This window comes from Gasterosteus aculeatus, chromosome 1, assembly GCF_964276395.1.
Source record: "Gasterosteus aculeatus chromosome 1, fGasAcu3.hap1.1, whole genome shotgun sequence".
In the NCBI taxonomy this organism is placed as follows: Eukaryota; Metazoa; Chordata; class Actinopteri; order Perciformes; family Gasterosteidae; genus Gasterosteus; species Gasterosteus aculeatus.
The window spans coordinates 23,358,044-23,383,717 of NC_135688.1; the positions used below are offsets into that span (position 1 = coordinate 23,358,044).

The 25,674-nt window shown below is 43.0% G+C and overlaps 1 protein-coding gene across 2 annotated transcripts in view; it reads right to left on the reverse strand.

The window, feature by feature from the left end:
- pudp (pseudouridine 5'-phosphatase) overlaps positions 1-15,547 on the reverse strand; it is a 229,112-nt gene extending 213,565 nt beyond the window's left edge. The window contains exons 1-3 of one of the 2 annotated variants that reach the window (XM_078094742.1): positions 15,179-15,320; positions 14,463-14,681; positions 13,174-13,403 (exon numbers count right to left, since the gene is read on the reverse strand). In XM_078094742.1, the coding sequence (XP_077950868.1) occupies positions 13,174-13,403; positions 14,463-14,681; positions 15,179-15,248 (519 nt within the window). In that variant the 5' untranslated portion in view covers positions 15,249-15,320. Of the gene's footprint in view, positions 1-13,173; positions 13,404-14,462; positions 14,682-15,178 lie in introns of both variants that reach the window. The other variant, XM_040187730.2, reaches the window with a different exon arrangement.
- Between the last annotated feature and the right edge of the window lie 10,127 nt (positions 15,548-25,674).

Genomic DNA, 25,674 nt, shown 5'->3' on the forward strand with positions numbered 1-25,674 from the left:
GACCCCACCCACAGGCCGGGGCAGGAGCAGCACGTCAGAAGCAATCAAACCGACTTAGTCGCTGCTTCTGGCGTTCCCCTGGACCCCAATTCCTCACAACAAACAAGTGGGATAAGCACACTATGAACAATGTCAACCAATCTTCCTAATGATGCCCAGTAGTCCAGCTTTTCAGAGATTGGAATTCAACAGAAACACTGGCGGTACTGGTCACAGAGAGAGTTAGCGGCCATCATTTGGATTCAGTGTATCTGAACAAGAAGCGTAATGCTGTCACAGTGTGTGTGTGCTCTTGAAATCTTGCTTATACATATGAAATAAGACCTGTAATAATTTGGCAAATTTGTGTCGTGGAAGCCATATTGCCTCAGTCACTAGCACATGTTTCAGGTGAGGTATTTTTAAGTAACTTTCATATGTATCACTTTATGCATCCACTCAGTACTGTGCTGTAGTAGGTGAGTACAGGTTGTGGAAAAAGTCCATGCCATGTTCCACAGACTTAGCAACCTTGCAAGAATCAATGAAGCCCACCTACAATTCATACTTATTTGAACTTCCATAGTGTGGAAGGAAGTCGTATAGTCTTTCATAATAATCATGTAGGGATTTAAACTTTCAGTTTGAAAAGACCCTTTGTGAAAACGGCAGGAAAGAATGACAAATCGCCACGTTCCCTGGCCAACAGGAGGCAGCCATTACTGAGCGCGTTTTCATTACCTGATAAGTTACTGCCGCATAAGCGGCAAGAGATTGCAATTGGCTCAAAGAAAAGCCTTTTGACAGCCCAAGGACTTAATCAAAAAAGAAAATCACCATTGAGCCAAAACAAGGGTCTGCAAATCTTGCAGCCAGCGCCGGCCTTCCTTTGCTTTGCTTGGAGGACCCTGTTGCAGGCTTAACCCACACATTTAGTCTGTGATGATTAAGTATCCAGCCAGGAAAATACTAAACAGGGCAGAGGGACCGAGCTCTGCGTCTACACACAAGTTAAGGAAGTCGTATGGTGAACCAGATAGGAGGAATCAGAGGGCCGCCGAGCGTTGGCAAATCGACTGCCAGCGCTGCACTAACCTATAATATTTTGTCAGTTTATTCCCCAAGCTTACCATCTTGAATATTTTAGTCAGAAGATTAAAAAAAATAATAAAAAGCACAGAGCACAAAGCTCAGCCTGAAACATCTCGGGACAGGTTTTCAGCATTCCCCTGACCAGGAGGGAGCGGCTATCTGGCCCAGTCAAGCAGCTCACGGGAAACAAATGAAGAAGTGATAACGACATGGCTGGAGAAGTTGTGAGTTTTATCCCGCTCATATTGGAACAGAGTTTTGACTCTTTATTTTGTGAATCCTAGTAGAGCTGATTAGGTAGGAAACACAATACGAGTACCGGTGAGGGGGGGGCAGGTCCTAAATCATAGTTGCCGTGTTGTTGCAGCATCATTATCTTCACATCAGAAGCTCCCATGGCCAAAGGGGAATTCACTGATTGCTCCGCACTCCTCCTGTTTGAGAAATATTTAGTCACTCGCCCTCATTTCTCAGCAAAAGCTCTCCTTAATTCACTGCTTTTCCAGACTGTGTGATTTGAGAATGGTTTGTAAAAACAGTAAAATGGTTGAGACAAACTAGCTTGTGTAGCACAACCGTATGAAGCTAACAACAGTTAGCCATGATCACTTCCTTCATTTTAAGATTCAAATAATTTGAGAGTAATACGGGTCTCAAGTTTAGGTTTGGCAGGCAGAATGCTCCAGGACTAAGGACACAAGTTACACACCTGCAAAGTAGGTGCGTAAACTGGATGTCAATCAGGGCCATATGGACTTAAATGTACCAGTGTAAACTGCGCTAAATGGAAGCATATCACTAGCGAAACAGCGGTATGCGCTTAAAAAAATGTAATGATTAACAAAAGTGTGATAAACCCACACGGTAAGCATCTAATAACTTCATATTTCACATCCTCTAACACTTGAATGAGGCATGGGAGGAAATGCCCCCGATATGCCGTGACGTTACATTTAGGCAGAAAGAAAGGCTGACTTAGTCCTCTGCTGGTCTACAGGCGCATTGCTCCTCCTCCCCCACGCTCACAGCAACAAGCCCACGAAAAGGCCGGTTAGCGTTCCAGATTAAGCAGCCATGAAACACTGCAGTTACTGGAAGAAATCAAAGGTGACGTTGCATCTCGGCGTTCACATTCCATTCCAGCAGTTGTTAAACTCCTCGCTACAGCATGAGCAGTGGGAATATCGCCGTACTTAGCGCTTTGCTACGGCGCACTGGTCAATACATACATTTCCCCACCACATCGACTTCGCTGTCGCTGCATTTTTAAATAGGACATAAACTGAAGTATCACAGCGAGCGCTTTCTGCGGGTTGGCCGTGGCGCTGATAACGCAACGTTTGCAAATGTACGTTCATAAGACCCAGAAAATATGAACAAAAGAAGATCCGGGGAGGTTGAAACGAGAAGCGAATAAAGAACAAAGTAGCATATCAAGTCTTCAGCTGCAATTCATTCGACTGATTATTTATTTAGGCCTGTAACATTAGTCCAGCTCGGATGAGACGGAATGAAGAACTGAAGCGAGAGGAAACAGACATAATTTCCATATTTCTATGGTTGATTTTTTAAAAAGAGCTGTTAAACTTGTACATATGCTATTAAAAATGACCAATGCCAAAATGGTAAATGGTAAAGGCGGGGACTTGCATTTGTGTATCTCTTTTCTCACTTCCTTATAACTACAGCCAGCATTGAGGTTTCTGTCAGTAAGGTCCTTCCTGTAGTTATTTGAATCCAAACAAGGATACTTACCCAAACAGGTAGTTTTAATGCTTTTTAAACCGGAGTTTACTGGGAAGACGGGAGTTTATTTGAAAAGGTCGTATGCATGTCACGCGGAGCGGAGATTGCCACGAGTTAAGCTTTTGTAAGACAATATATGAAAAATGAATAATAAGAATCACTGTACGAGAATACATTGCATACATATATTGATAGTATAGCAAAATCACATCCACATTCAAACCCTGATGGGATAGTTGAGTTAAGGGTTAAGTGTCTTACATAACACTTATAAATGGAAAGGGATCGAACACCCGATAATCTGATTGGAAGATAAACCTCTCTTTGTTTAATCTCCAAAATCCAGACTGAAGGTCACATACTCCCAAACTGATAGTTACTTTATTAATCCCCAAAATGAAATTATTTCCCTGATGTGATTATCAGCTTCAGTAATAAGTATTTTCATTTTGTCAAGAGCAAAATGTGTGACCGGTGTCGACCAAGCGCTGCGCGGAGTGGGCTCCGATTTATCCTGAGGAACAGAACTAGATCCACGCCGGTGCCACCTCAGCTGCTAGCATGTAGCGACTTAGCAGACACTTTGCTTTTTGCCTGTGTGTGTGAGATGTGTGAACTCCGCTAAGGACTAGGATTTACAGTGACCAAAACTATTAACATTTACTCACATTTTACACTTTCACATAAACAAGTGCATTTGAGAATCTATGTGCCGGTGTGTACTCGGCGAAGATCAGGGGTGAATGCAGTGAGCTTTGTCGGCGTGATAATGGGCCAATTTAATGTTGGGATAGAAAAGTTCATGTCCTAATTGTACCTGATTTGAATATCTGGATTATAAAGCCTGCCCCAGGTGTAATGCTGTGTATGATTAATGGCACAGGAGGAACTGGTTATCTCTGCATCTCTCCCTCCCCATCAGTGTGGGCACGAACTAGCTCACTTTCGTGTTTCATTAATCTTTTTTCTTTCACTTTTGGTCAGCTCAGGGAGCTGCATTGAAACCATATTACTGAGCCGTGAGGGCGATGACTGCGACGTTCAAAGTGAGGCACTGCCCCCTGAGTATCCCATTAAATCACATATTGTACTCTATATTTGCTTTGCTGATGGGGACATTTTCGAAAATATCATTCTCATTGGGTTTTGTAACTTGTCCATCACTTCAAGGCCACTCATTGGTTGACTGCGGTTCTGAAGCCATTGGAGCATTTTGGCCCTCTCCAGCTTGTCTTTCTGCAACCAATAAACTATTAACCTTCTTTGACTGGGGAAGTCCCATCCCGCCCATCAGGATATAGACCCACCCTAAAGGATACCCTGCTTTATGTTCTATTTAACTCTAAATGGACCATGTTACTAAATGAACATCATGCTGTATTGAAGGAGACTTGCAACTAGAGATTGAGATTATAAACTCATGTTTACAATGTTTACTGAGGGATACATTAAGAGAGAAGTAGTCTTCTAGACCAGTGTTTTTCAACTTTTTTTGCGTCAAGGCACACTTAAGACACAGAAAAAATCTCACGGCACACCAACAAACGGAAATGATATGAAAATCAATCCCAAACATAGTTTCAGCATGAGCATAATATACTCTAAGAAATCAGGGAAACGCGTGTTCTATTTGTTGTGTTTTATTAAACTTAACATCATCCTAATGCCAAAATGGTACAGGCTTTATGCCCAGGTATCTCTTAAATCTCACTTTTTTAAATTGTCGCCTCAGCAAATCTGCCCATTAATTACGCTGCATGCCGCCACCCACAGGCAGAGGGGAGTATTGAGCCTTCATACCACCAACAGCGAGACAACACAAACACACAAGTTGGCTCTTTTTTTTTTTTCACCAATGAAGTGACAGTATGTAAAAAAATGATTGCGCGGCACACTGGTTGAAAAACACTGTTCTAGACAAGAGTCTCCCCCTGGTGGCCAGACGAGATACTGGAGGTTTACATTATTTTCACTTTCAGAAGCAGATGTTGCCTGCTGGTGTGAACTAGTAAACTGGAAATAGGGCGTGATGATGTAGCGAAGGTCAAAATATTGTTTTTCTGTAAATTATTTACAAAATAAAATATTTTGGTATCATCTCATGAGTCTAGCTGTCAAGGCACACTGTACGCTGCTGTAACCAAGTTCGAGACGGACCCCTAAAAAACGTCTGATCCGTGCTCTGGGTGTGGGCTGGTTAAAGTTGTATTATCGGATAGTTGAAGAGAAATTGGCGTGCAGATTCTTTTGAGAAAACTAGACTTCATTGAAGCACAGTCTGAATGTGTATAGCTTGTGTCCCGTATGGCCTGTACAAAATGCATCATGATGACAGCGTGGTAGATGCTGGATTGATTGATTTGCATTTTCCAGAAAAAGGACGTTGTGACACGTGCGGATTTGACAGAAAATCCTCTCATTACTGAGTCCAGTTCTGTGCCTGTCTCAGGGCGACTGAAAACAACGGCTGTTTTTTTCCATTGGAGTGGAGATTAGGCCTGGAAGAGCAGACGATTGGATGTGTGCTATTTACCATGCGGCTGCTTTCTGCTGCTTACCTCCCGCCGATACTGCCCCCCACGCTCTCCCCTCTCCCCCAGCCTTCCCCCCCGCCTTTAGCGTTTGCCTGTCTAGTCTCCTCCTTCCCTCTGTCACAGAGCTGGACAGTGTTACGCATCATCATTCGTTATTCTGCTGAACACTCTGTCGACCCCCCCGCGACCCTCGGTTTCATATCTCAAGAGGAATGACAGCACTAACCGCAGCTGGCTCCAGATTTTAAAAAATCAGGTGCGCCATGCCACGGGCAGACCTATTTACAGCAGAAAGCCTTTCCAATGAGAGAAGTTCGTGGGGATTTATCAATTGAGTGCCTCAAATGTCCCTGTTAAATTAGGCCGTAAATATCAAAACGCAGTCGAAGGAAAAAGCCACTATAGCTCACTTTTTTTTGAAGGATTTCACTTTTTATATCATCCAGAAGCCATTTGTAACGGCAGGGCTTTATAGCTCCGTTGGGATGTAAGGATCGCCATCGCTTTCTAGCGCTGCTCAATGATGAACATCTAAATGATTGGATTTGGAAGGAAAAGACAGATTTACATCCATATGAGGCTTTGCTTCCACTGTACTCGAGGCTGGGAACCAACACTCAGAACTTTACTTCCATCAGGTCGATTGGATTCTCTTTAATGTATTTAATAAGAAATCCAATTAATGACACTTAATTTTTTTTGGTGGGAAGCCTCCAGGTAGTAGGGGGGGGGGGGGGTATACCGTTTGTGGAGCAGCAGGTTGCATTACATATGATGTATAGCGTTTGATCGGAAACAACAGGTTATTTAATTAATTGATTGGCTGTGAATGAATTTTGAAATTATTTTAGAACTGTTGCTCTAAAAACAATTTGCATAAGAATAATGAAATGATTCTCTCAGGTAAATGGGTTTTTCTAGTAGAATCAGTATGAGTGTTGAGAAGACCCATTCATAGTAATAAGTAGGTTAAAATCCAGAGAGATTAGCGTTATCATTTTTAGAGAGAAATAAGCCCGTATGATTACAAGGTTTGAAGAAAAAAAGCCAAAACAGAGAAAACATCAATATTTGACAAAGTGTCAGTGAGGAAGTGACGTGTCCCATCGGAAACAGCAATCTATAGCATTGACTTAATAACTAGTTTGCTAAATAAGTCCAAAAAGTAATGCAAAACCACTAGTATTACGTGTATATAATATTTTTTGTTGTATAACGTCTTATATATAGACACCTACTGTAGATGTAAGACACATAGATGTAAAATAGATTACAGATTACATTAAAGATACGTAGATATCTAATGCACATTGGGTTAATTGTTTTACAAATGTACTTTTGAGGTTTCCTGTTGATAAAGCGAGGAGTTGTAATTCAGTTTTGGTTGACTAATCAAGTAATATTTGTTTTTCACAGGTATGTTACGCCGGGATATGGGGAGTAGACTGTCCACAACATTCTGCTGCCACAGATGATGATTAACTTTCAACAACCATAGCGGCGCAGAAGGCCACTTGATGACTAAATTGACTAATTAGATGTACACTACCTTTCCATTTATGTGCTCGAGTTTTCAAGAGTCCCTCAGAGTGAGAAGCACCAGGAGGGTGTGACACGGCTAAGGAGGTACTCCATGTTACTCCAGCTAGAAGGCCGTGTTAGCTAATGGTGTCCCGACCCTCTGCTGGGGCTTCAGGTAACACCATTCCTATCGTACCATGCTAGTTTCTTTCTTCATTATATGTTCCTTCAGTCAGAGAGGGAGGGAACACACGGAAGGAGGAAAAGAAACATCTTGAGAGTTGAGTTAGGAGCTTCGGTACAACATTTAAAAGCTACACACACACACTTCATCTTCATTCAGCAAACGATTGAAGTCCTACCGAGAGCTAAGATCTCTGACGGACTACAAGAGGATGGACAGACTATCTCAACGCGCTCTACGGGTGGTTTGAGATTCCAAGAACATGTGCAAATCTATTCTAAAACATTAACCCACACACGGCACCTGGACGGGATGGCATCTCAACTGTGAGACGTCTCCCCTTGTCCCCTCCGTCCAAAACGCCGAAAGCCCAGAAGCACCCACCTTTGATCACTCAATCAGAACGTATTGCTGCATGACCAAATTAATGTATTTCTGAATACTTTCACTATTTGTAATCACTGCCTATTGAATGTTTATAGGAGGAGCCTCAGATGCCAGATCTTCATTGGCAGCGAGTGCCTTGGTGCAATTGTTGCGCATATGTCATTAAAGAAGTTGAAACCTATGTAGACTGCAAGTAATGTGAGTGGGAAGCTATTAATAAGAAACACTACTCATTCAAGTAGATACTTTCCTGTTATTGAAAAAGAAACGGCCGGGCTGAACTGAAAGTGGATTCAGAGGATGTGCTAGTTTAAGGCATCTTAGAAACGGGACAGGAAAAGCACTCTGACTGACATGAGAAACTTTGAACGATGCACAAGACCTGTTGTTACCAGCCCACTCATACACACAGCATAGACCTTAATTATCATACCGATGTATGTAGATGCATGCTGAATAACTGTTCTGATACAGCACCACAGCTATCATACAAACAGAAACAGACCAGCTCTCTGGAGGGCTCACAGGGGGGTTTCTGATCATATTTCTCTGAATTTGCTCTCTGAACATGGGAGAACTTGTTGATTACTTTGACCCTGCTGTTGAGTCTCTTTAAGCTGAACCGAAGAACATCAATAAACCAAATTTAACTTTTGGATTATTTATTCTTGCATGAAGAGGCCCACACAGGTTATACATTATGTCTGCAAGAGTTGCGTAGGGAGCGATCCACAGAGAGGGAACATCAGGTCAGTGAACTCTCTGTTCACTCTTTGGGTGGTAGTAACAGGAAATGTGATGCGGTATACTGATTAGTACTGCCCCCAAAAGGGAGACTGGACTACTGATAATCACTTAAAGAACTCCACAGACTGGGTTAGATCGCCAAAACTTCCATTGAAAAGTAGCTTGGGAGCCGAAAAGGTGTGGAATAAGGGCAACAACCTGAATATGTGGTGTGTGTAGAGATAATCGTATCGCTGCACATTTTGAAATGCTACTACCTTTAAAAGGCCGAGCTTAAGAAAAAGAACGGCCTGTGAAACAGCACCCGTTCTATCAGGGGGACATTTACACAGAGAGCATGTCATGTCAAAGCTGAATAAGCAAGGCATCTATTGGTTTCCATGGCGACCAACCTTTTCCCGGCTGTGATGACATGCAGCTTCTCGGGTCGCACTTTAACCCGCAAACAAATCCTAGTTCCTTCATCGTGGAAGTCTCATCCGGTCTGCTATCGGTGTGTGGAGGCACCTGAGCGGCAGGAGAAAGGTCACTCACTTATCAATATCGTCGGTGTATCTTAAGGATGTGGCTGTGGTAGCCGGGGATTTATACTTTAAGTGTTTATTTAAAAGAGGCTGCGAGGGTTGGCAGTGTGTAAATAAGCGGGAATTTTGCAGATGATATTTTTGTGGTCACGGTCTGTTTTTGTTGTGTTTTCTGTCATTCACCGTATCTCTCGTTTCAGACACCTCACTTCCTCTGTGCCACCCTCCTGTGTGATCGCAAGCCCCGGTTTCCACCTCTATCTCGTTCCCCTGTGTATTTCGTCTGTGTCTATTAGTTTCTGTGCCAGTTTGTCTCCTAAAGTCCATGAGCTTAGCTTAGATTTACCCCAGTGTGCTTTCCCGTGTTTTGATCAGCCATCCGTGATTTTCATCCAATCCGAAACACCCTCGAGCCACAGGAATTACATCAACAATTGAGATAAATGAAAAGATTAAACCTCATAAAGGCGCAGCAGAAAAGTGGGATCCGATAGAGAAGTTCAGCTCTGAACTCATTTGTAACTAACTGTGGTGCTGAATGGTACTTTTATACTGCTTCAACCATCCCACTGAAAAAACAGGAAAGCTTAGAAATATAAGACTGTTAATACACACACCGGCCACAGGAGCTGAGGATCAGTGGAGAGAACGTTGTCCTCCTATAAGACGATTGGCGGGTTCAATCCCCCACTAGTCCATAGCAATGTGTTAAGTCACTTAACCTTCAATTGCTGCCGTGACCACAGTGTGTGAAAGGTCATCAGTGTGCGAATGGGTAAATTATTTAATTTACCCATTCGCAAACTGGCATGGAGTAGACGGTGCGCCAACCCTGGCTGATCCATGTTGAAATGTCCCTCAGCAAAACACCAAACCCCCAATTGCTCCACAGACAAAATGTAAAAACCATGGGTTAAAAATCCTAGATGTCAGCTAAATGACATGTAATATAATGTAAAAAGACAGAAGACAAATACTGTTGTGCTCTGTTTGCTTTTTATTCCTAAATGTTACAGTATTTTGTATACTGTCACTGTGTTACATGGGATGCATCACAGGTTAGACGTCAAATAATTACCAACAAGCTACTAAGTCAGTATTTTCTGCATGCTACCTACTGAGAGAATGATTGAGTATGATTCTACCAGCAGACACTAAGGTGGGTATTTTCGGGTTGCATATAGTTTTGACTCAGTTCTATAATGTTTTTGAATACATTTTGGTTCCTGACATACATGTATTTTTGTGTTAAATTTTTGGTTTGCAAAATGTTATATTTGTAGATTAAAATCTTATTTTCCAGTTTGAGATCTTTTTTCACATTGACGTGGCATAGGGGACGGGGCATCCACTGAGAGGGTTGTGTAATCATGAATGAGTCCAACAACATTCGCTTTCTGTCCTCTGACAGTGTTAATTTCGTCGACGAAAACTATGACAATTTTTCGTTAACGAACATGTTGGTGTTTGATGAAGTCACAATACTTTTCCCCCCTAAATTCGCCCGCACCCAACAGACAACAGACAGGCAAAGTACGGCGGATATTAACGCGTCATAATGACGTCATCCACGAACCCAGAATGCTCGATCACATCTGTGCAGCGGTGGTTCTTGTGCACAGCCTACGGACCGCGACGACTATTTTACGCTTCGGCGAGTTTGAATGTGCGCTTCCTTAGTTTAGCTCAGCTGTCTCGGTTTAGCTGACTGTTAGCAGGCTGAAGCCGCGCTGCTTCAGAGAAAAGATCAGCCAGCAGAGATCCACACGGACCTTTCTGCTCTGTTCTCTGGCGACGGCATGCAGCGTTTCCTCGGCTGGATGAGACGGTCCGTTACATGCTTCTCCAAACACGTCTAACATAATCAACTCATTGCAGGTTCTGAAGCCAAGAAAATAATGTATTGCAACGATTGTAGGACGTTAAGGGGTCTCTTTTGTTGGGACAGTGGAAACAATAAAGGACCATGAAGCTTCCAGTGGCCACGTAAAAAGCATTGCGATTAAACAGACAAAGACAACAAAGTGTTCTGTTTAGATCCCTGGTCCTCATGAAGTTGTTACACCTTTGCCAATTTGTTAAATTGCCTTGCAAATAAATGCTTTGCTATTTGTTAAAATCCAAATCCTTTCATGTAATGATTTTTCACATGTCATTTATATCAGCTCACACAAACACTTCAACCATTTGTTCTTGGCCCGGCTCCTCGGTCAAATTTTTACAACCCATTGTGGCCCGCGAGTCAAAGGTTTGCCGACACCGGCTATAGACCTGTCCTAGGAGGGACATCTGATGGACAACCAAGTACTGCAAGCTAGACTATTATGCAGTTGTAGACACAACACAGGGGGTCCCTGGGCCTGAGAAGGGAAGAAAAGGAGTTTAATATGGATATTTAATGTGACTAAAACGAATTACATTTTCGTCTAGTTTTCGTCGACGACACTGCCAGTGTGCCGTCTCTTCTACGTCTCGCTGAGGTTTAGGAGAGCCATGTTGAGGACATCCCTAGAAAAATGACATCCTGTACCTGCACCTTGGACACCATTCCCACTGCTCTGATCAACTCACATCTACCCACTCTCAGTCCCTTCATCACCAGAGTTGTTAACCTTTCCCTTCATTCCGGCTGTGTCCCACCTGCTCTTAAGGTTGCTATCATCAGTCCCCTCCTCAAGAAGCCCACCTTGGACCCGGAGGTTCTAGCCAACTATAGACCTATCTCCAACCTTTCTTTCCTGTCCAAGGTGCTAGAGAAGGTAGTTGCTTCTCAACTTTAGGACCATCTCAAGCACAGGAACTTGTTTGAAACATTTCAGTCAGTATTCTGTTCAGCACCGAAACAGCTTTGCTCAGGGTGACGAATGACCTGCTGATGACAGCTGACGCTGGATCACCCTCACTCCTCATCCTCCTGGACCTGACTGTTGCATTTGATGCAGTAGATCACACTACCCTGCTACAGTGGCTACAAGCCACCATTGGACTATCAGACTCTGCACTCAAGTGGTTTCTGTCCTACCTTTCTGGCAGAACTGAATACGTCTCACTGGGAATATATATAAGTCCAGACTGTCTCCTCTGGTGTTCCGCAGGGATCAGTCCTTGGCCCCTTCCTCTTTATCACCTACATGCTCCCCCTCTACCGTGTCATCAGCAAACATGGAATGTCCTTTCACTGTTATGCCGACGACACACAGTTCTACATCAAGACTGCCCCAAGCCCCTCTGCCTCCATGTCATGTCTCACCGCTTGTTCAGTCATCCACCATTATCCAGCTCACCTTTGACGGTCATATCCCCATACAAGTCATATCCCTCTCCTCCACAGTTACCAATCTGAGAGTTAGGTTTGACCCTCTCCTGAGCTTTAATGACATTATCAAATACCTGTGCAAAACCTCCTTCTATCATCTCAAAAACATCCCCAAACTCCACCGCACTTGTACCCTGTCAGATGCAGAGAGGCTTCTCCATGCCTTTATCTCCTCAAGACTTGACTACTGTAATTCACGTATAACTGGAATCACTAGTCAGAATATCCTGAAACTACAATACAAGCAAAACAGCGCTGCCAGGATTCTGATGAGAGTCCGGAAATAGGAACACATAACACCCATCCTACACTCACTACACTGGCTCCCTGTCTCTTTCCAGATTGACTACAAAATTATACTACTCATAAATACATAGACATGCACCTCCCTTTCTACAAGAACTACTCACTCCCAAAACCTCCACCCGCACCCTCAGATCTGCGAGCAGCTCGCTCCTCTGGGTGCACAACACCAAGCTGCGCACTATGCACGACCGGGCCTCTTGCTCGGCAGCGCCACGCAAATGGAACAGCCTAAACCTACTTTTTCAGAAAGCCGTTTTTTTACATTATCTTAGGTTTTTACTAGCTTTACTTTATTTTAACTATGTTTTACATATTTTTTGCCATCTCTGTTGCACTCTGAGATCTGTTGATGAAGAGTGCGGTATAAATAAAATGTATTATCATTATGGTAGCGCCGACACCACCCACTTTTCCCACAGGGCTTTCATTATTCATTATCATTATTAGGATACTGAAGTAAAGAAACTTAAAGAGATTCATCTTTGAGTTTATTCTCTACTCAGCATCCACTCTGGTGCAGTCACATCTCGTTCTCCACACCAATCACAAGCGTTGAACACTGCTCGATAGCGAACAAGGCTAACATCAAGACACACAGGACTTTTCCCCTGGCGGTATCCGGCCGTCCACGGATGTCGACCACTAAGAGCACAATGTGCGATCAAATTGTCCTCAAGGTTCGCAGAGGAAACATCTTCTCACTTTGAACTGCCTCCAACAAATCTGCACGGGGTTACCTCCACAACCATTCAAATAGCAGTACTCTCCAAACAAAGGGCGGCAAAATGGATTCACTCGACTAAAAACTGGGGAAGATGGGTAATCCGGAGGACGTACCTTGGCTGGAGAAGCCGGAGGGTTGAATCTGCTGGCGCAGACCAGGAAGGAGTCGGGTTGAGGTTTGCTGTTCTTCACTTCAGGGTCATCGCCCAGAACAATGTGGTTGAATTGAGCGAAAAACTCCTGGTGCCGGCTCGTCTTCAGCTGGAAGGTGGCGCCGCCGGAGCTGGTTGCCACGGCGATGGGGATGCCATGCTTCTGGAGATGGCACACCAGTTTCTCCACACCTGGTGGTACATAAAGTAACAAGAGGGGACTCAATGTTTTTTTTTTCCTTTTTCACTTTTTTTATTAATTGAAGCATTTTAACAGACATAAAAACAAAGCAACAAGAAAAACTTCTCTAAAGACACTTAGAAAAACCAAAATAATAAGGAAATGAGAAATAAACAACAGTCAACACATTCAGAGATCCCAGGTACCCTCTCAAAAGTAATATGAAAACCTTTAGGGGAGCATTTCTAATTACAGCTTCAAGCAAGAATGTAATGTAATAAAAGGAACACTTCCCTGTCGGGGGAACACTTGTTTTCAACCAGCACCCAGTGCTGCTCCATGTGGAGCATCATCATGTGTGCATATTGAGACTAAATGTGTTACAAAGGCTTGATAAGCTCCGTCCATCGATCATAAGTGCGATTTATTACTAGAAACACACGTATACTTAAACTACAGGTGTTGGAGAGCGATTGGACTCGTGGTGGCAGAAATTTATGAGGACAAGCTAATATCTCCCCACATGTACACAACGTTTTTGTCTTATCTTGTTAATTGATAGCTGAAACGTAAGAAACTGGCAACACTAACATCCAGATCACTTCATTCATGCTAGTTTCTTTCGATATCATTGACGTTAACACGCTCAATATGGTGGACAATCTTTTTTGTGACACTCATTCATTAGATGTGCTTCTATTTCTAAACCGTTTTCTAGTGCTCATAATAGAACAGATAAAGTAGCGCAATAATTTATGAATTTAAAAAATGAACTCACTCAGATAAAATATGATAAGGCTCTCAACATGAAATGGAAACTTTTTTTTCGATATAAACCATTTGGTTGTTTTTGCATTTGTTTTTCAAAGCTGTCTGGCTCCATCATGGAAGCGCACGAACGGCTGTATGTCTTAAGGAAACTTCAGCTTTGACGTGCGCTATTGTGCACTTATATGAGGCCTGCTGAATATCACACTGGGTTGCATGAAATAGAAGCACTAGTAGGAAGAAAGATGACAGATCTGTTTGATATGTATTGGATTATCATCCACACGGTGAACAGGACGGACCTGGCATGAGTTGGGCGGAGGGAAAGATCCTGTCTTGGATTTGTCGGCTCTCGGCCATGAGCTCCTCGGCTGTCATGGGGAGCTCCAGGGCGTCCCGGATCCTTCGGGCAGCGTCCAGGGCCTTTCTCCCCATCACCGATGCCTTCACGTCCCACGTGTACTCCTTCCCGAAGCGGTCGCAGATTTCCTGGAAGGACACGGTGTAAAGACGCTCTGTGTCTGAAGAGGGGTACATACGAGAGAAGGAAAAGATTACCTTTTAATTAAGATTGCATATGAATGGTGCGTTCAGGGACACTGCATATTCATTTGGAGACACTGCCACAATCATTTGCGGTTTTAAAAACTACAGCCTATTAAAAAAAAGGAGGATTTGGTAGTATAACAAGGGCATTCAACATTGGGTAATTTCACAAAGTCAATGTAAAAGTTTGGGAGGTTGTCTCATCTAACGCTCGTAGCACAAGATGTATTATATAATCGCCGAATTCACCCATTAGGTTATGAAAAGGCAATTCAAAGGAGATTTCAATTTAAAAATTGCTATGGGGAGGTTATGTATTACTAATTGTAACAGAATGTTTTTTAACGACGCAGTCCGGCGTGCGTGTTCACTGCGCGATTCTTCGTCAATGAACGAGTCTGCGTCTAAGTAGCTTTAGTGCAGATGAAACAACAACCAACACAACATATGACACACAGCTGTGTTTCAACACCTAATAAGAGTCCGTCCATATCGAAAATGACATGGCTCACGGGTTTGTAAGCGCTACCAGAAGCAGACATGTTTCACTCCTGAGTTTAGTTCCGCGTTGAAGAGAGGAAGGACAACACAGGGCGACTAAAAGGTAACCCGGTATTATTTGATGTCTACCATAACCAACCCTGCTTATTGTTTGTAATGATCCGCTATCAGGGCGAACGGATATGTGAACAGGTTAGTTAAACTTAAAAAGAATAATACTATTTAATAATTTAAATTCAGCCTCAGTAGTCTCCGGGATGGTTTTTGGCCGTCCCAGCGCAATGCCTCCTGGGAAATGAAGTCATGACTGAACCAGCCGATTTCTATTATTAAACTCTCCAACCAGGGGCAACACAGTGGTGTGGTGGGTACTAGTACTGTTGCCCCCCATGACTCAGAGTAGAAGATGACTGAATCAAGCCCTCAGCTCATTGAAATCAGATGATTTATCCCTTTGCTGTGAAAATTTGACCAGGCTAAATATTTTGAATGATTTTAAATCAATTATGCATTTACGTTTCTTTATATGCAATGTTTTGTTTAACGTTATTCCTCAGGTGTGGTTAAATCACTGCAAATATTTCTATGTGATAATTAATTTACTTCTTTCAATACACACACACACACACACACACACACACACACACACACACACACACACACGTGTGAATGGAGCGCCATATTAAATATAAATAGATATCCTAACTTTTAATTTTGTCTGGGTGAATTAGCAACACTGGATGCTAATTGTCCCATGGTGGAACTTAATTGGATGTTTTTATCCATGAATTCCTATTCTACACAGCCACAGGCTTAGTGGCACTTACCGTGACTAATTAACAGATTTGCATGACATGCAAGTTGTCAGGACAGGTCTATAAATACTGCTCATCCACATGCGGAATAATACAAGTTTTTATAAAATAAAATCCTCTGTATATCATAACATCTCCATTCTCCAGTGTGTCACACACACAGACGAGCAGCTGCAAATTACTGACAAAAAACAGCAACTGTTCATTGCATTGTTACCAACACTTCCATATTTCTCAGAATAATTGGAAGCTCCAAGTCAACAGAGTTTGTCTTGTTAGTGTGAAATGTCAGGGTGAACGAGAGAACCCTGTAACTCGGACGATCTATCGGGTTTATGGATTTCAGGATTTGTCTAATTGGGGGACGGGAAAGCAAAATGGGGGCTTTGAGTGCCACTGAGTATGATCTGCACCAAGTCGCATGATTTAGGGAATTGCCCCAGACTGAGCGGGGAACACAGTAGGAAGGAACATAAAGTTTAAACCTTATCTGTGTAAATATGATAGAGCGATACAATTGAGTGTTTTTATTTAGGGCCATTATGATCACAATTGCAGAGGAAATGCTACTAGAAACGCATGTGCGCCTGATGATACTTCCCAATCCTATAAATCAGCACAGCAAAAAGAGACTTGAAGTAGCAGGATATTGCGATGAAGCTTGCCCAGAGCGACTCTTTGCTGACTGAAACGGAGTGACTGTAGATATAAATAGTGGAGCGGTGAAATCACAGCCAGGGACGTGGTTCGCTATCGCATCTCCCCTCAGTGCTGTAGAGATGTTACCACAATTAGACTGTGAGATGCTCATAACACAAGCCTTTTGTTCACAGCCTAATTTTTGCACTGAGATCTGTAAACATTGTTCTTTTAATTTTCACTTCAGACCTGAACTACTAAAGTAGTCCATCTTTGGTACGATAAGATGGACAAGATGGACTACTTCATTTACAAGTAAAACTATTTTCCCATCTGCAAAAATGTAATCATTTTAATACAGTTCTTGACTTAAGTATTTTATTATCACGCTTTTGTTTCGTTTTCATTTAAAATAAGAAATGGTATATACATAATGGAGCACCAGAGTAAATCGATCACTAATTAGCATTAGTTTCGGTCATCTCCTGCGGATGACCACACATGCGTGACATGACTTGTGGTATTTGTTATAAATCTATGTTGATATATTGATGTTCATGGGAAGCCGACTCATGTAGACCAGGGGGGTATTCCAGAAAGCGGGTTATATGAAAACTCAGAGTAAGTTAACCCTGAGATCAGGGAAACTCTGAGTTATCCGTTCCAGATAGAGAGGTAACTGAAACTCTGAGTCAATCACCATGGTAACAGACTCTGAACATAACCTGCTCGCTGGCAGGTTTACTATAAGAAACCCAGAGTTTCTACCTGTCTCCTCCCACATGAAGAAAGCTGGTAGACATGGATTGCCCATTCCTACCGAATCCAATTAACATCGAATCCGTCGTGATTCGAAATGCTTTACGTCGCGAGAGAGTCTTACCGACCCAGATTAGATGTTTTATCATTTCCAGAGGAATTTCTGTTAGAACGCTACCGCTTTTCCTCACAAGGTATCATTTATCTCAATAACATTCTCCGGCCGCATATCACCAACCTCACACACCGCGGACGTGCACTCACATCAGAGCAAATGTTGTGCATCGCGCTACTTTTTTTTGCAAATGGTAGTTTTCTTTATAACATCAGGGATGCAGAGCACTTTGGCAAGGCACCAGTTTTGTAGAGGTGTGAGGAAAGTTCACCTTGCACTGAAACGCGTGTTTACCCAAACCTCTTCTTAGAACCATCAAAGAGGAATTCCACAGGATTGCAGGTGACTGATGTAGAAATCACATATTATATATTTTTGAATTATGATCTACATTCTGCTGCGACCTCAGAAGCTTAATTAGCTGTCATTTTGCAGGGCTTCCAAATGTGATAGGATGCATAAATGGGACACATATTCCTATTACTGCGCCTGCACACGATGAAGGGGACTATGAATAGAAAATCCTTTCACACAAAAGCAAAAAAGAAAGTTTGAAGAAAATGAATATTTCAAATAAAAATCATTATTTCTAATCTCGTCAATATCGTGACTATATTTTCAATTCATTTTTCCAACTCATTTAATAAACAAGTGACTTTTCATGGAAAACACAAAATTGTCTGGGTGACCCCAAACTTTTGAACGATAGCGTATATATTACATTACATTACATGTCATTTAGCGGACGCTTTTATCCAAAGCGACGTACAATAAGTGCATTCAACCATAGGGTACAAACTCAGGAGAACAAGAAACAAGAAAGTGCAATTTCCTCAAATAAGCCAATTTACAATTTGCTATAGATGAGTGACGTTACAAGTACAATTTAAGTGCTACAATTTGTTAGTCTTTAGTCGAGGTAGAGTCTGAAGATATATTGGTTTTTATTTTATACCTAAGTGGGGTATTAAGTGAAAAGACATGTAAAAACAACATTTTATTATTAGGGGTTTAATTTAATATTTCAAGTAGCCACTGAATTAATATTTACTTAGTTTAATAGCCTAAGTCAATTAAAAAAAATGAATTAAAATCAAAGTGAGGTGCAATCATAGCCTAGCAATATATGCCATACCTTTTTGAACTATGTTTTTAACTTTCATTTTTAGATGCTTCCAGGTCCTTTTTTCCCCTGTTGGATTGCACCTAAAAATCAGATTTCATTCCTACTTATATTCATAACTATAGGCTGCGACGATCTTACGGTTAAATGTTATGTCAATGGAACAGCACATTCAAACTTACACGTTGACTCGCAGCGATTTTTACCCACGCAGTCTCTCTCTCCTTCGCTGCTGCAGCTGTATTGCATTTGCAGTGAAATACATGCTCATACTCACCGTAGGCCTGCAGAAGGACCTCCAACTCTATCGCAGTGAAATAGCTTGCTCTTTTATTTACTGTTGTCATGGTGACTCATGCTATCGGGGCTCCATTGATGATGGCTTTTTATAATCGTCATGCACACGCTCAACTCAAGGTGAACATACTCCAAGTTGATTGAACTAACGCAGATCAGCTGTTCTGGAACCGGATACTCAGAGTTTCCCGTCTCAGAGTAAGTCAACTCGGACTTCAGGGATAGAGGGATAGAGTTTGTTAAACCTCCTTTCTCGAATACCCCCCAGGAGGGCAAACTCCAATGACCCCTTCCGAAGGTAAAGAACATGTCTGCGAGTGTGCATGACTTCAAATGCAGTTCGACTCTTGGCTTTGAAAATCTTTTGTTATATTATGCCTCTGTGCACCCCAACATGGTCTATTTAGAGAATGGAATTGCATGTATAATAAATATGAACCATTAACATTAGCCCCCCCAGAACCTTTTATTGGTAAAACGTTACTAATCATACCATTCATGAAGCTCTTATCACTACCATTCTCAGTCAGAATTTAGATGGACCAATCGATCAGTGGGGGTGCTTGGTAAATTGATTCAGTTTGATATGGTAGACAGACATCAATAACTGCATTCTGAGTTATTACTATTCTAGATGAGGACCCAGCTGATGAATCCAGTCCTCTTACAGTATGACATACAGCCAAGGATGATCATCATTTCAAGTCGACACTGTGACATCTAACGATGACACTTTCATTTGTTATTCTCCTCCAGTTTATCCTCTGATTACTAACCGTGACACTTCCACAGGAGGTATGGGTTCCAAAGCAATCAACACACAAGCACACACACACACGGCTATTTACTTTGGGATGATAAGCTCATTAACTCTATGTGGCTGATTGGCATCACCCTAAGCTGTAATTCCCCGGCCAGCAATTTGTCCCGGGTGAGATATCAGCAATCACCATTTTAAATGAGGGAAAGTGATATGAAATGCTAATTCAGCAACCAGGATCAATACCGTCACCCAGAGGACCGAAGTCAAGCAGAGTGCTTCAGACTGCCGTCCTTGGCCCCCCAGTGAAAGACATGACAATTCTCCATAAAACTGAAAAAATACCACTTAATCTGGATGAATACAGATTTTCTGGTTACCTACAGGTCCCATTAATTAAAATTGTTTTGTAGAAACCTTGAAGCACAGTTAACCACAAAATAAAAATAGACATTTTTCCTCTTATGTACACAAGGTCTTCCGATTATCTTGTGTAAGTAGGTCATGATTTCTGAAAAGAGACATTGTAGTTAGGGTTGCAAAATTCCGGTAAGATTCAAAATAGGAAACTTTACTTGGTAATAGTAATTTAACTGTATTTACCTTGTCAGTAGTTTGGCCTCAATAGCCCTGCTGTGCATGTGATGAAGAAATACTTTTATTTGGCGTATTTGATCAAGTGAGGTGAGATAAAAAAAAATTGGTTTACAATAGCAAGCTACATCCTTTACAAGGAAATACAGCATTTGGTGCATTGCATACATCTTTAAAATATAGTTTGGAATTTGAATGTAATTTAGTTCTGCCTTTCATTTGCAGTAATTACTTTTATACATGATAAGTTGCCCAACTTGCACTTTTTGATGGACCTTAACAGCCGCGAATAATCGAGGTGATGATGTACCTTTGTGTGGACATACATACATCCTACTCTCACTGCTGTAAAAAGTCAGCCTACTGTATACAAACAAACGTGGTAATAAAATGAACATGGCTTCTGTATACAAAGTAATCAATTTGCTAGGTAATGACAAATATGTTTAGAAACAACAGAACATTTTATGTTTACGTTTCTGGCATATAATGTTCCCAACTAGCTGCATCCAGGGTCCAGCTGAGTTATGCTTGCATAGTCTTTCCTAAATTCATGCAAATTTCCCAAATTCCATAACCTCCCATGGAAAGTTTCCGGAAATTTACTAGAAATTGTCCACTCCTTTGCAACCCTAATTGCAGTTGATGTTTGCAGCACTTTTATGTTGGAGAGAAGGGTAAAAAGCATGAAACAAATAATATATTCTATTTGGAAATACCAGGATATCTGAAAAGTTTCATTTTTCCTTGAATGCATTATATCCTTATTTGGATATTCCATGCTCTATCTCTCTAAAGATTGTTGTTTAAAAAATATGGTAAATATTTCTATTTTCATGATTATGAAAAATGGGAAAAAACAATAGGCACTTCATTTTACTAAATGTCTCTTACTAGTCAAAATAAAGTAGGAGATCCTGAACATCCTGGAACAGCAGTGTTGACATTGTGTGTAATGTTCAATTTAGTTCAGTTTAGGACCAGATGGAACTATGATCTATCTAGATGACATCTTCTAACTAGTTTAGCTTCAGGAAGTAGCAGCTCCACGGTTGAGAACGCAGCTCTGGAGGCTACGAGACGTTAGTTGCGCGGTGTAATGTAATGTATAAGGTAATGTTTACTCTGAGAGGTGGCATGAGTCAACGGTAGACTCCTTCAGGACTGAGTAGCGATTTCAAATGCGCAAACTACGGGAGTAATAGTTTTACAATCAGTACCGGAGAGGAGTACGGAAGCGCGAAGCAGAGAAGCGCTTCAGAGGGGGACGTTGACTCACGTATTAATGATAATTTGGGTAGTTTTGAACTTCTAATTTCCGGGCTAGAAGGATCCACTGTGCATGGGTGAGGATAAAGTGCTGCTCAGGTGCCTTATTGCTTTTATAATACGGTGCCAGCGAATTTATACATAGTAAATAAATAGCGGCAGCACGATCATATTTCTGTAGCCTTTAGGAATGGTCCCGGTACGTGCAGGTAACCAAGGCACGGGACATCGAGGCTCGCCTGCGACATCTGGGTTACTATGAGCCCGTTCGACCAGGTGAACCAGCATCGCAGCCACGGGGCTTCACGCGACAACCTCTGTATGACAAGTCAACCCTCCACATCCACGCAGAGCGAAGGAGCGCGGCATCGGCAGTGCCGGGTCTACAATGGGATAGGCCTTCCACACAAGCAGCTAACACTTCGTCCACAGAATCCTAAGCAATAACAGCAGGCGCCTGTTGCACATGCGTGCACCAGAGGTTGTAGCATGGTGACGTGTCATGAGAAATAAATAAATTAAAAATTAAAAATAGAGAAGAGAAGATTAGCCCTCGGCTTCGTCGTTGTGCAAATGACAGGTTGACAATCACAATTGCAGTCGCCAACTGTCCGACTTCTTCCGAAGGCTAAGCTACTGAGGAAGGTGTGCAGCTTTAGGTTGGTCAGAGAGGCAGCCCAATGGGGTTGCTTCTCACATGCTGCTAGCTGGACATGCCGGTTTATTTGTCCCAACCTCCTCAACCAAAGCTGGGGACAGGAGCCGTACTGACAGAGCGTTGGATGGCAGTGGGTCCAACAGCAGCTTTCGGGTGCAGCAATGTTAAGACAGATGCAGGCCATCTGTGTGTTTTGGGGGGTTCCATCAAGCCACGGCAGGCCAGACCATAGCTCCCCTTTTTCAGTTGATTCCATTTGGTGTGACAATCCAGCGGGGTCGTTAATATGCGTGGTAACTTATATGCGTCAACTACGGGTAAAAGGCTTTGCCTTACGGGCTGTACCACTTAAGGAAGTTAGCCCCAACAGTACTCAGGGAATTATTTTATTATTATTATTTTAGGGGCAGCTACTGCAACTACAAACCAAGGTATCTCCTATTCATCCCTGCCACCAATGGGAAGTTGGGCTGCTGCAACCCCGACATTCACCAACTTCAAGGATGATGAGATCGGTTCAGGAAAGCCTTAAAAGGTCGGTAAGTCATGCATTTATTGATGTCATCATTCACATAGCTCCTTGTATATCGGCATTTCGTTTGCCCGGTGGCCCGTGGTACCAGATATCATTCATGCATGTTTGTTTCAGCTCTAAGTAGTCCGCACCGTTTATTCAAGGGGATCTTCGCTCGTGGCCCTAAACGTCCTAGCATGGCAGTGATAGACTCTGAAATTAAAAAATAATCTGGTCTCACCTGACCCGTTTGCAGTTCTGAAGAAGGAGGTCCGTCAGTTGACCTGCCAACCTGGGATCAATAGGTTTGTGGTCTTTTGTGACCAGTCCAGCTGACTTCATGGAGATGTTGCGGGCTAACCGGACAAGTCAAGCTAACACCGCTTTTTTGTAGCCTAACGCGACCTTCTAGCGGACTCCAGTCACACCTCATGGATATGGGGAAGCAAGAGTCGGCATGTTTCTTAAAACTGGGGTCATGAACAGAGTGGAGATCTACTTGGCTACGGAAGCCGCTATCTGCCTTGCTGCTGTTCTGCATGTTAACCGCCCTATCTTCGCAGGTTGAGCACCAGCTGTCGAGTCGGATGTTACCTTCCTGAGTTCTTTGAACACTCACCCTAGCTTCACATCACCGTGGCAGGTTGCTAACTGTCTCTGTAATTCTGGTCTCCAGACGTCCTACGGGCAGACATGCTGCTCCGGACGTGGCGCGTACTTCGAGCTCTAATAGAGGCGGTCCTACACACGCCCAATATGGAGGCCCTCGCTGGCGGGTGTCTCGCACTGATTGCCGCTGTGCTGGTTTTGAATCTATACCACAACATCTCAAGATCCACCTCCCCATTATTCTCAACCTAGAATAACTGCTAGAGCTGCAGCAGCTAACCAAGGCATTACCGTGACAAGCCGGCAGCTGATAGGGTGGTGGTCATCGTCTGCTGTGACGTTCCACTTTTGCCCTGACCATAACAAGCAAGCAAGCAAAGCAAAGCACTCTCAAGCCAAGATCTGTGAAGCCATAAAGAGCTGGTAAGCATGCATATAACTGGTGGTGGTGGTGTTTTCCCTTCTGGCAATGTTGGAAGGGCACTTCAGTGTCCCCTTGCAGGGGACCACCATTGTTCCTTACAGTCTCCCTTAAATCTAATCTTCTAGGTGAACGTGACCTGGCTTAACGTGTCTGTGTTTCCTGGGTTTGACGTTACCTGGCTTAACGTGTCTGTTTCCTGGTCTAACGGGACCACATCTATTTCCCAAAAGATGTCTGGATGGACCAGTCAAGCTGACAACACTGTGTTTCGCGGTCTCACGGAACCAGTCAAGCCGACTACCTTTCTGCTTTACGGTCTCACAGGGCCAGTCAAGCTGACTATCTTTCCATTTTGCAGGTCCCGCGACCGGTCACTCTAGTTAATAGCAAGTGCCCGGTCTGAGCTGACCCATCAAGCAACGGTGGTCCGTTCAGCGAGGCTAACCTGACCAGTCAGGGACACCCATGTAACCATCTGTTTTCCCGGTCTGAGCGAACCCGGTCAAGTTGTTCTGTGAGGGGCCCTCCGCAACTAAGTCTATTCTGCGGTCTCCCTTGACCCGGACTGTCCTGTTCTGCGGTCTGCCATGACCACCTCCGTCTTGTCTGCGGACCTAAATGACCACAACCCGTCCTTGTCTTCGGTCAACCTTGACCCTAACCTATCCTGTCCTTTGGTCTAGCAGACCCTCTCTTTTACTTCGGGATCTTTTGAAAGCCCACCATGCCTTACTGTGGTCCAGCTAGACCCTCGCTATGTCCTGCGGCTTCCCTGGCCCCCGTGTCCTTGTCTGTGGTTCAACTAGACCTTCCTCTTTCATTGTCCTGTTAACCTTTGCCATGGTTTCTCGGCTCCAAGTGACCTATATATGTATATGTATATGTGTGTATATATATATATATATATATATATATATATATATATATATATATATATATATACACATACATACATACATACATACATATGTCCCCTTGTGACACCAGCTCCGGATCAGGACCTTCAGTGGCCGTAAGTATTAATTTTATTCCATCAAATAAACCTGGTTTTGGGGGATATGCCTCGTCTCGGCTCGAGATCCCGGCCCCTGGTCTATCCTGCGGCAGGATGAAGTCCAAGCCCCAAACAACTTGCAATATCATATTATGCCTGTTATAATAAAGCATTGTTCAAATTTCAACAAGTCTCTCCGGATTGAAATGAAGCTTAGGCGAAAATTCAGTCAGGAAGACTGGACAGGCTGTGCCGTTCCCTGGTGGCCTCCTCTCTCCCTGGGGTTGCAAGGCCAGCTGATTAGGGGCGGGGGCGGGTAGTATCAGACGTGGGTGTCGTTACCGTAAACCAATCGCATTGGTGCAGGCAAACGTTAAAAACTGTTCTCTCTTTTTCTGTCAGTTGTCATTTCAGCACGCTCCAAAGGTGACCCGCCACCACCCTGGACACCTCCAATCTACAGCAGAACCTGGCATAGTAGGAGAGTTATGCAACTTGGGCTCTACCACCACCACCAGTGTCTGGACTCCCAAAGGGGGGGATATGCCTTGTCTCGGCTCGAGATCCCGGCCCCTGGTCTATCCTGCGGCAGGATGGAGTCCAAGCCCCAAACAACCTCTCAATATCATATTATGCCTGTTATAATATATATATATATATATATATAATATAATATATAAGCATTGTTCAAATTTCAACAGGTCTCTCCGGATTGAATTACAGCTATCTTGAAGGACTGTGGTACATGTCCTGTCAAGAAAGATTCATAATATCCAGTAAAGACGTACTAACTAAAGAAAAAACTTCCTTAAGTAGCTTTGCCGGAATCAGATCTAAGAGACAAGTAGAAGATTTAGACTTGGAGTGTTTTTGATCTGTGTAGTTGCATGCTGCCCT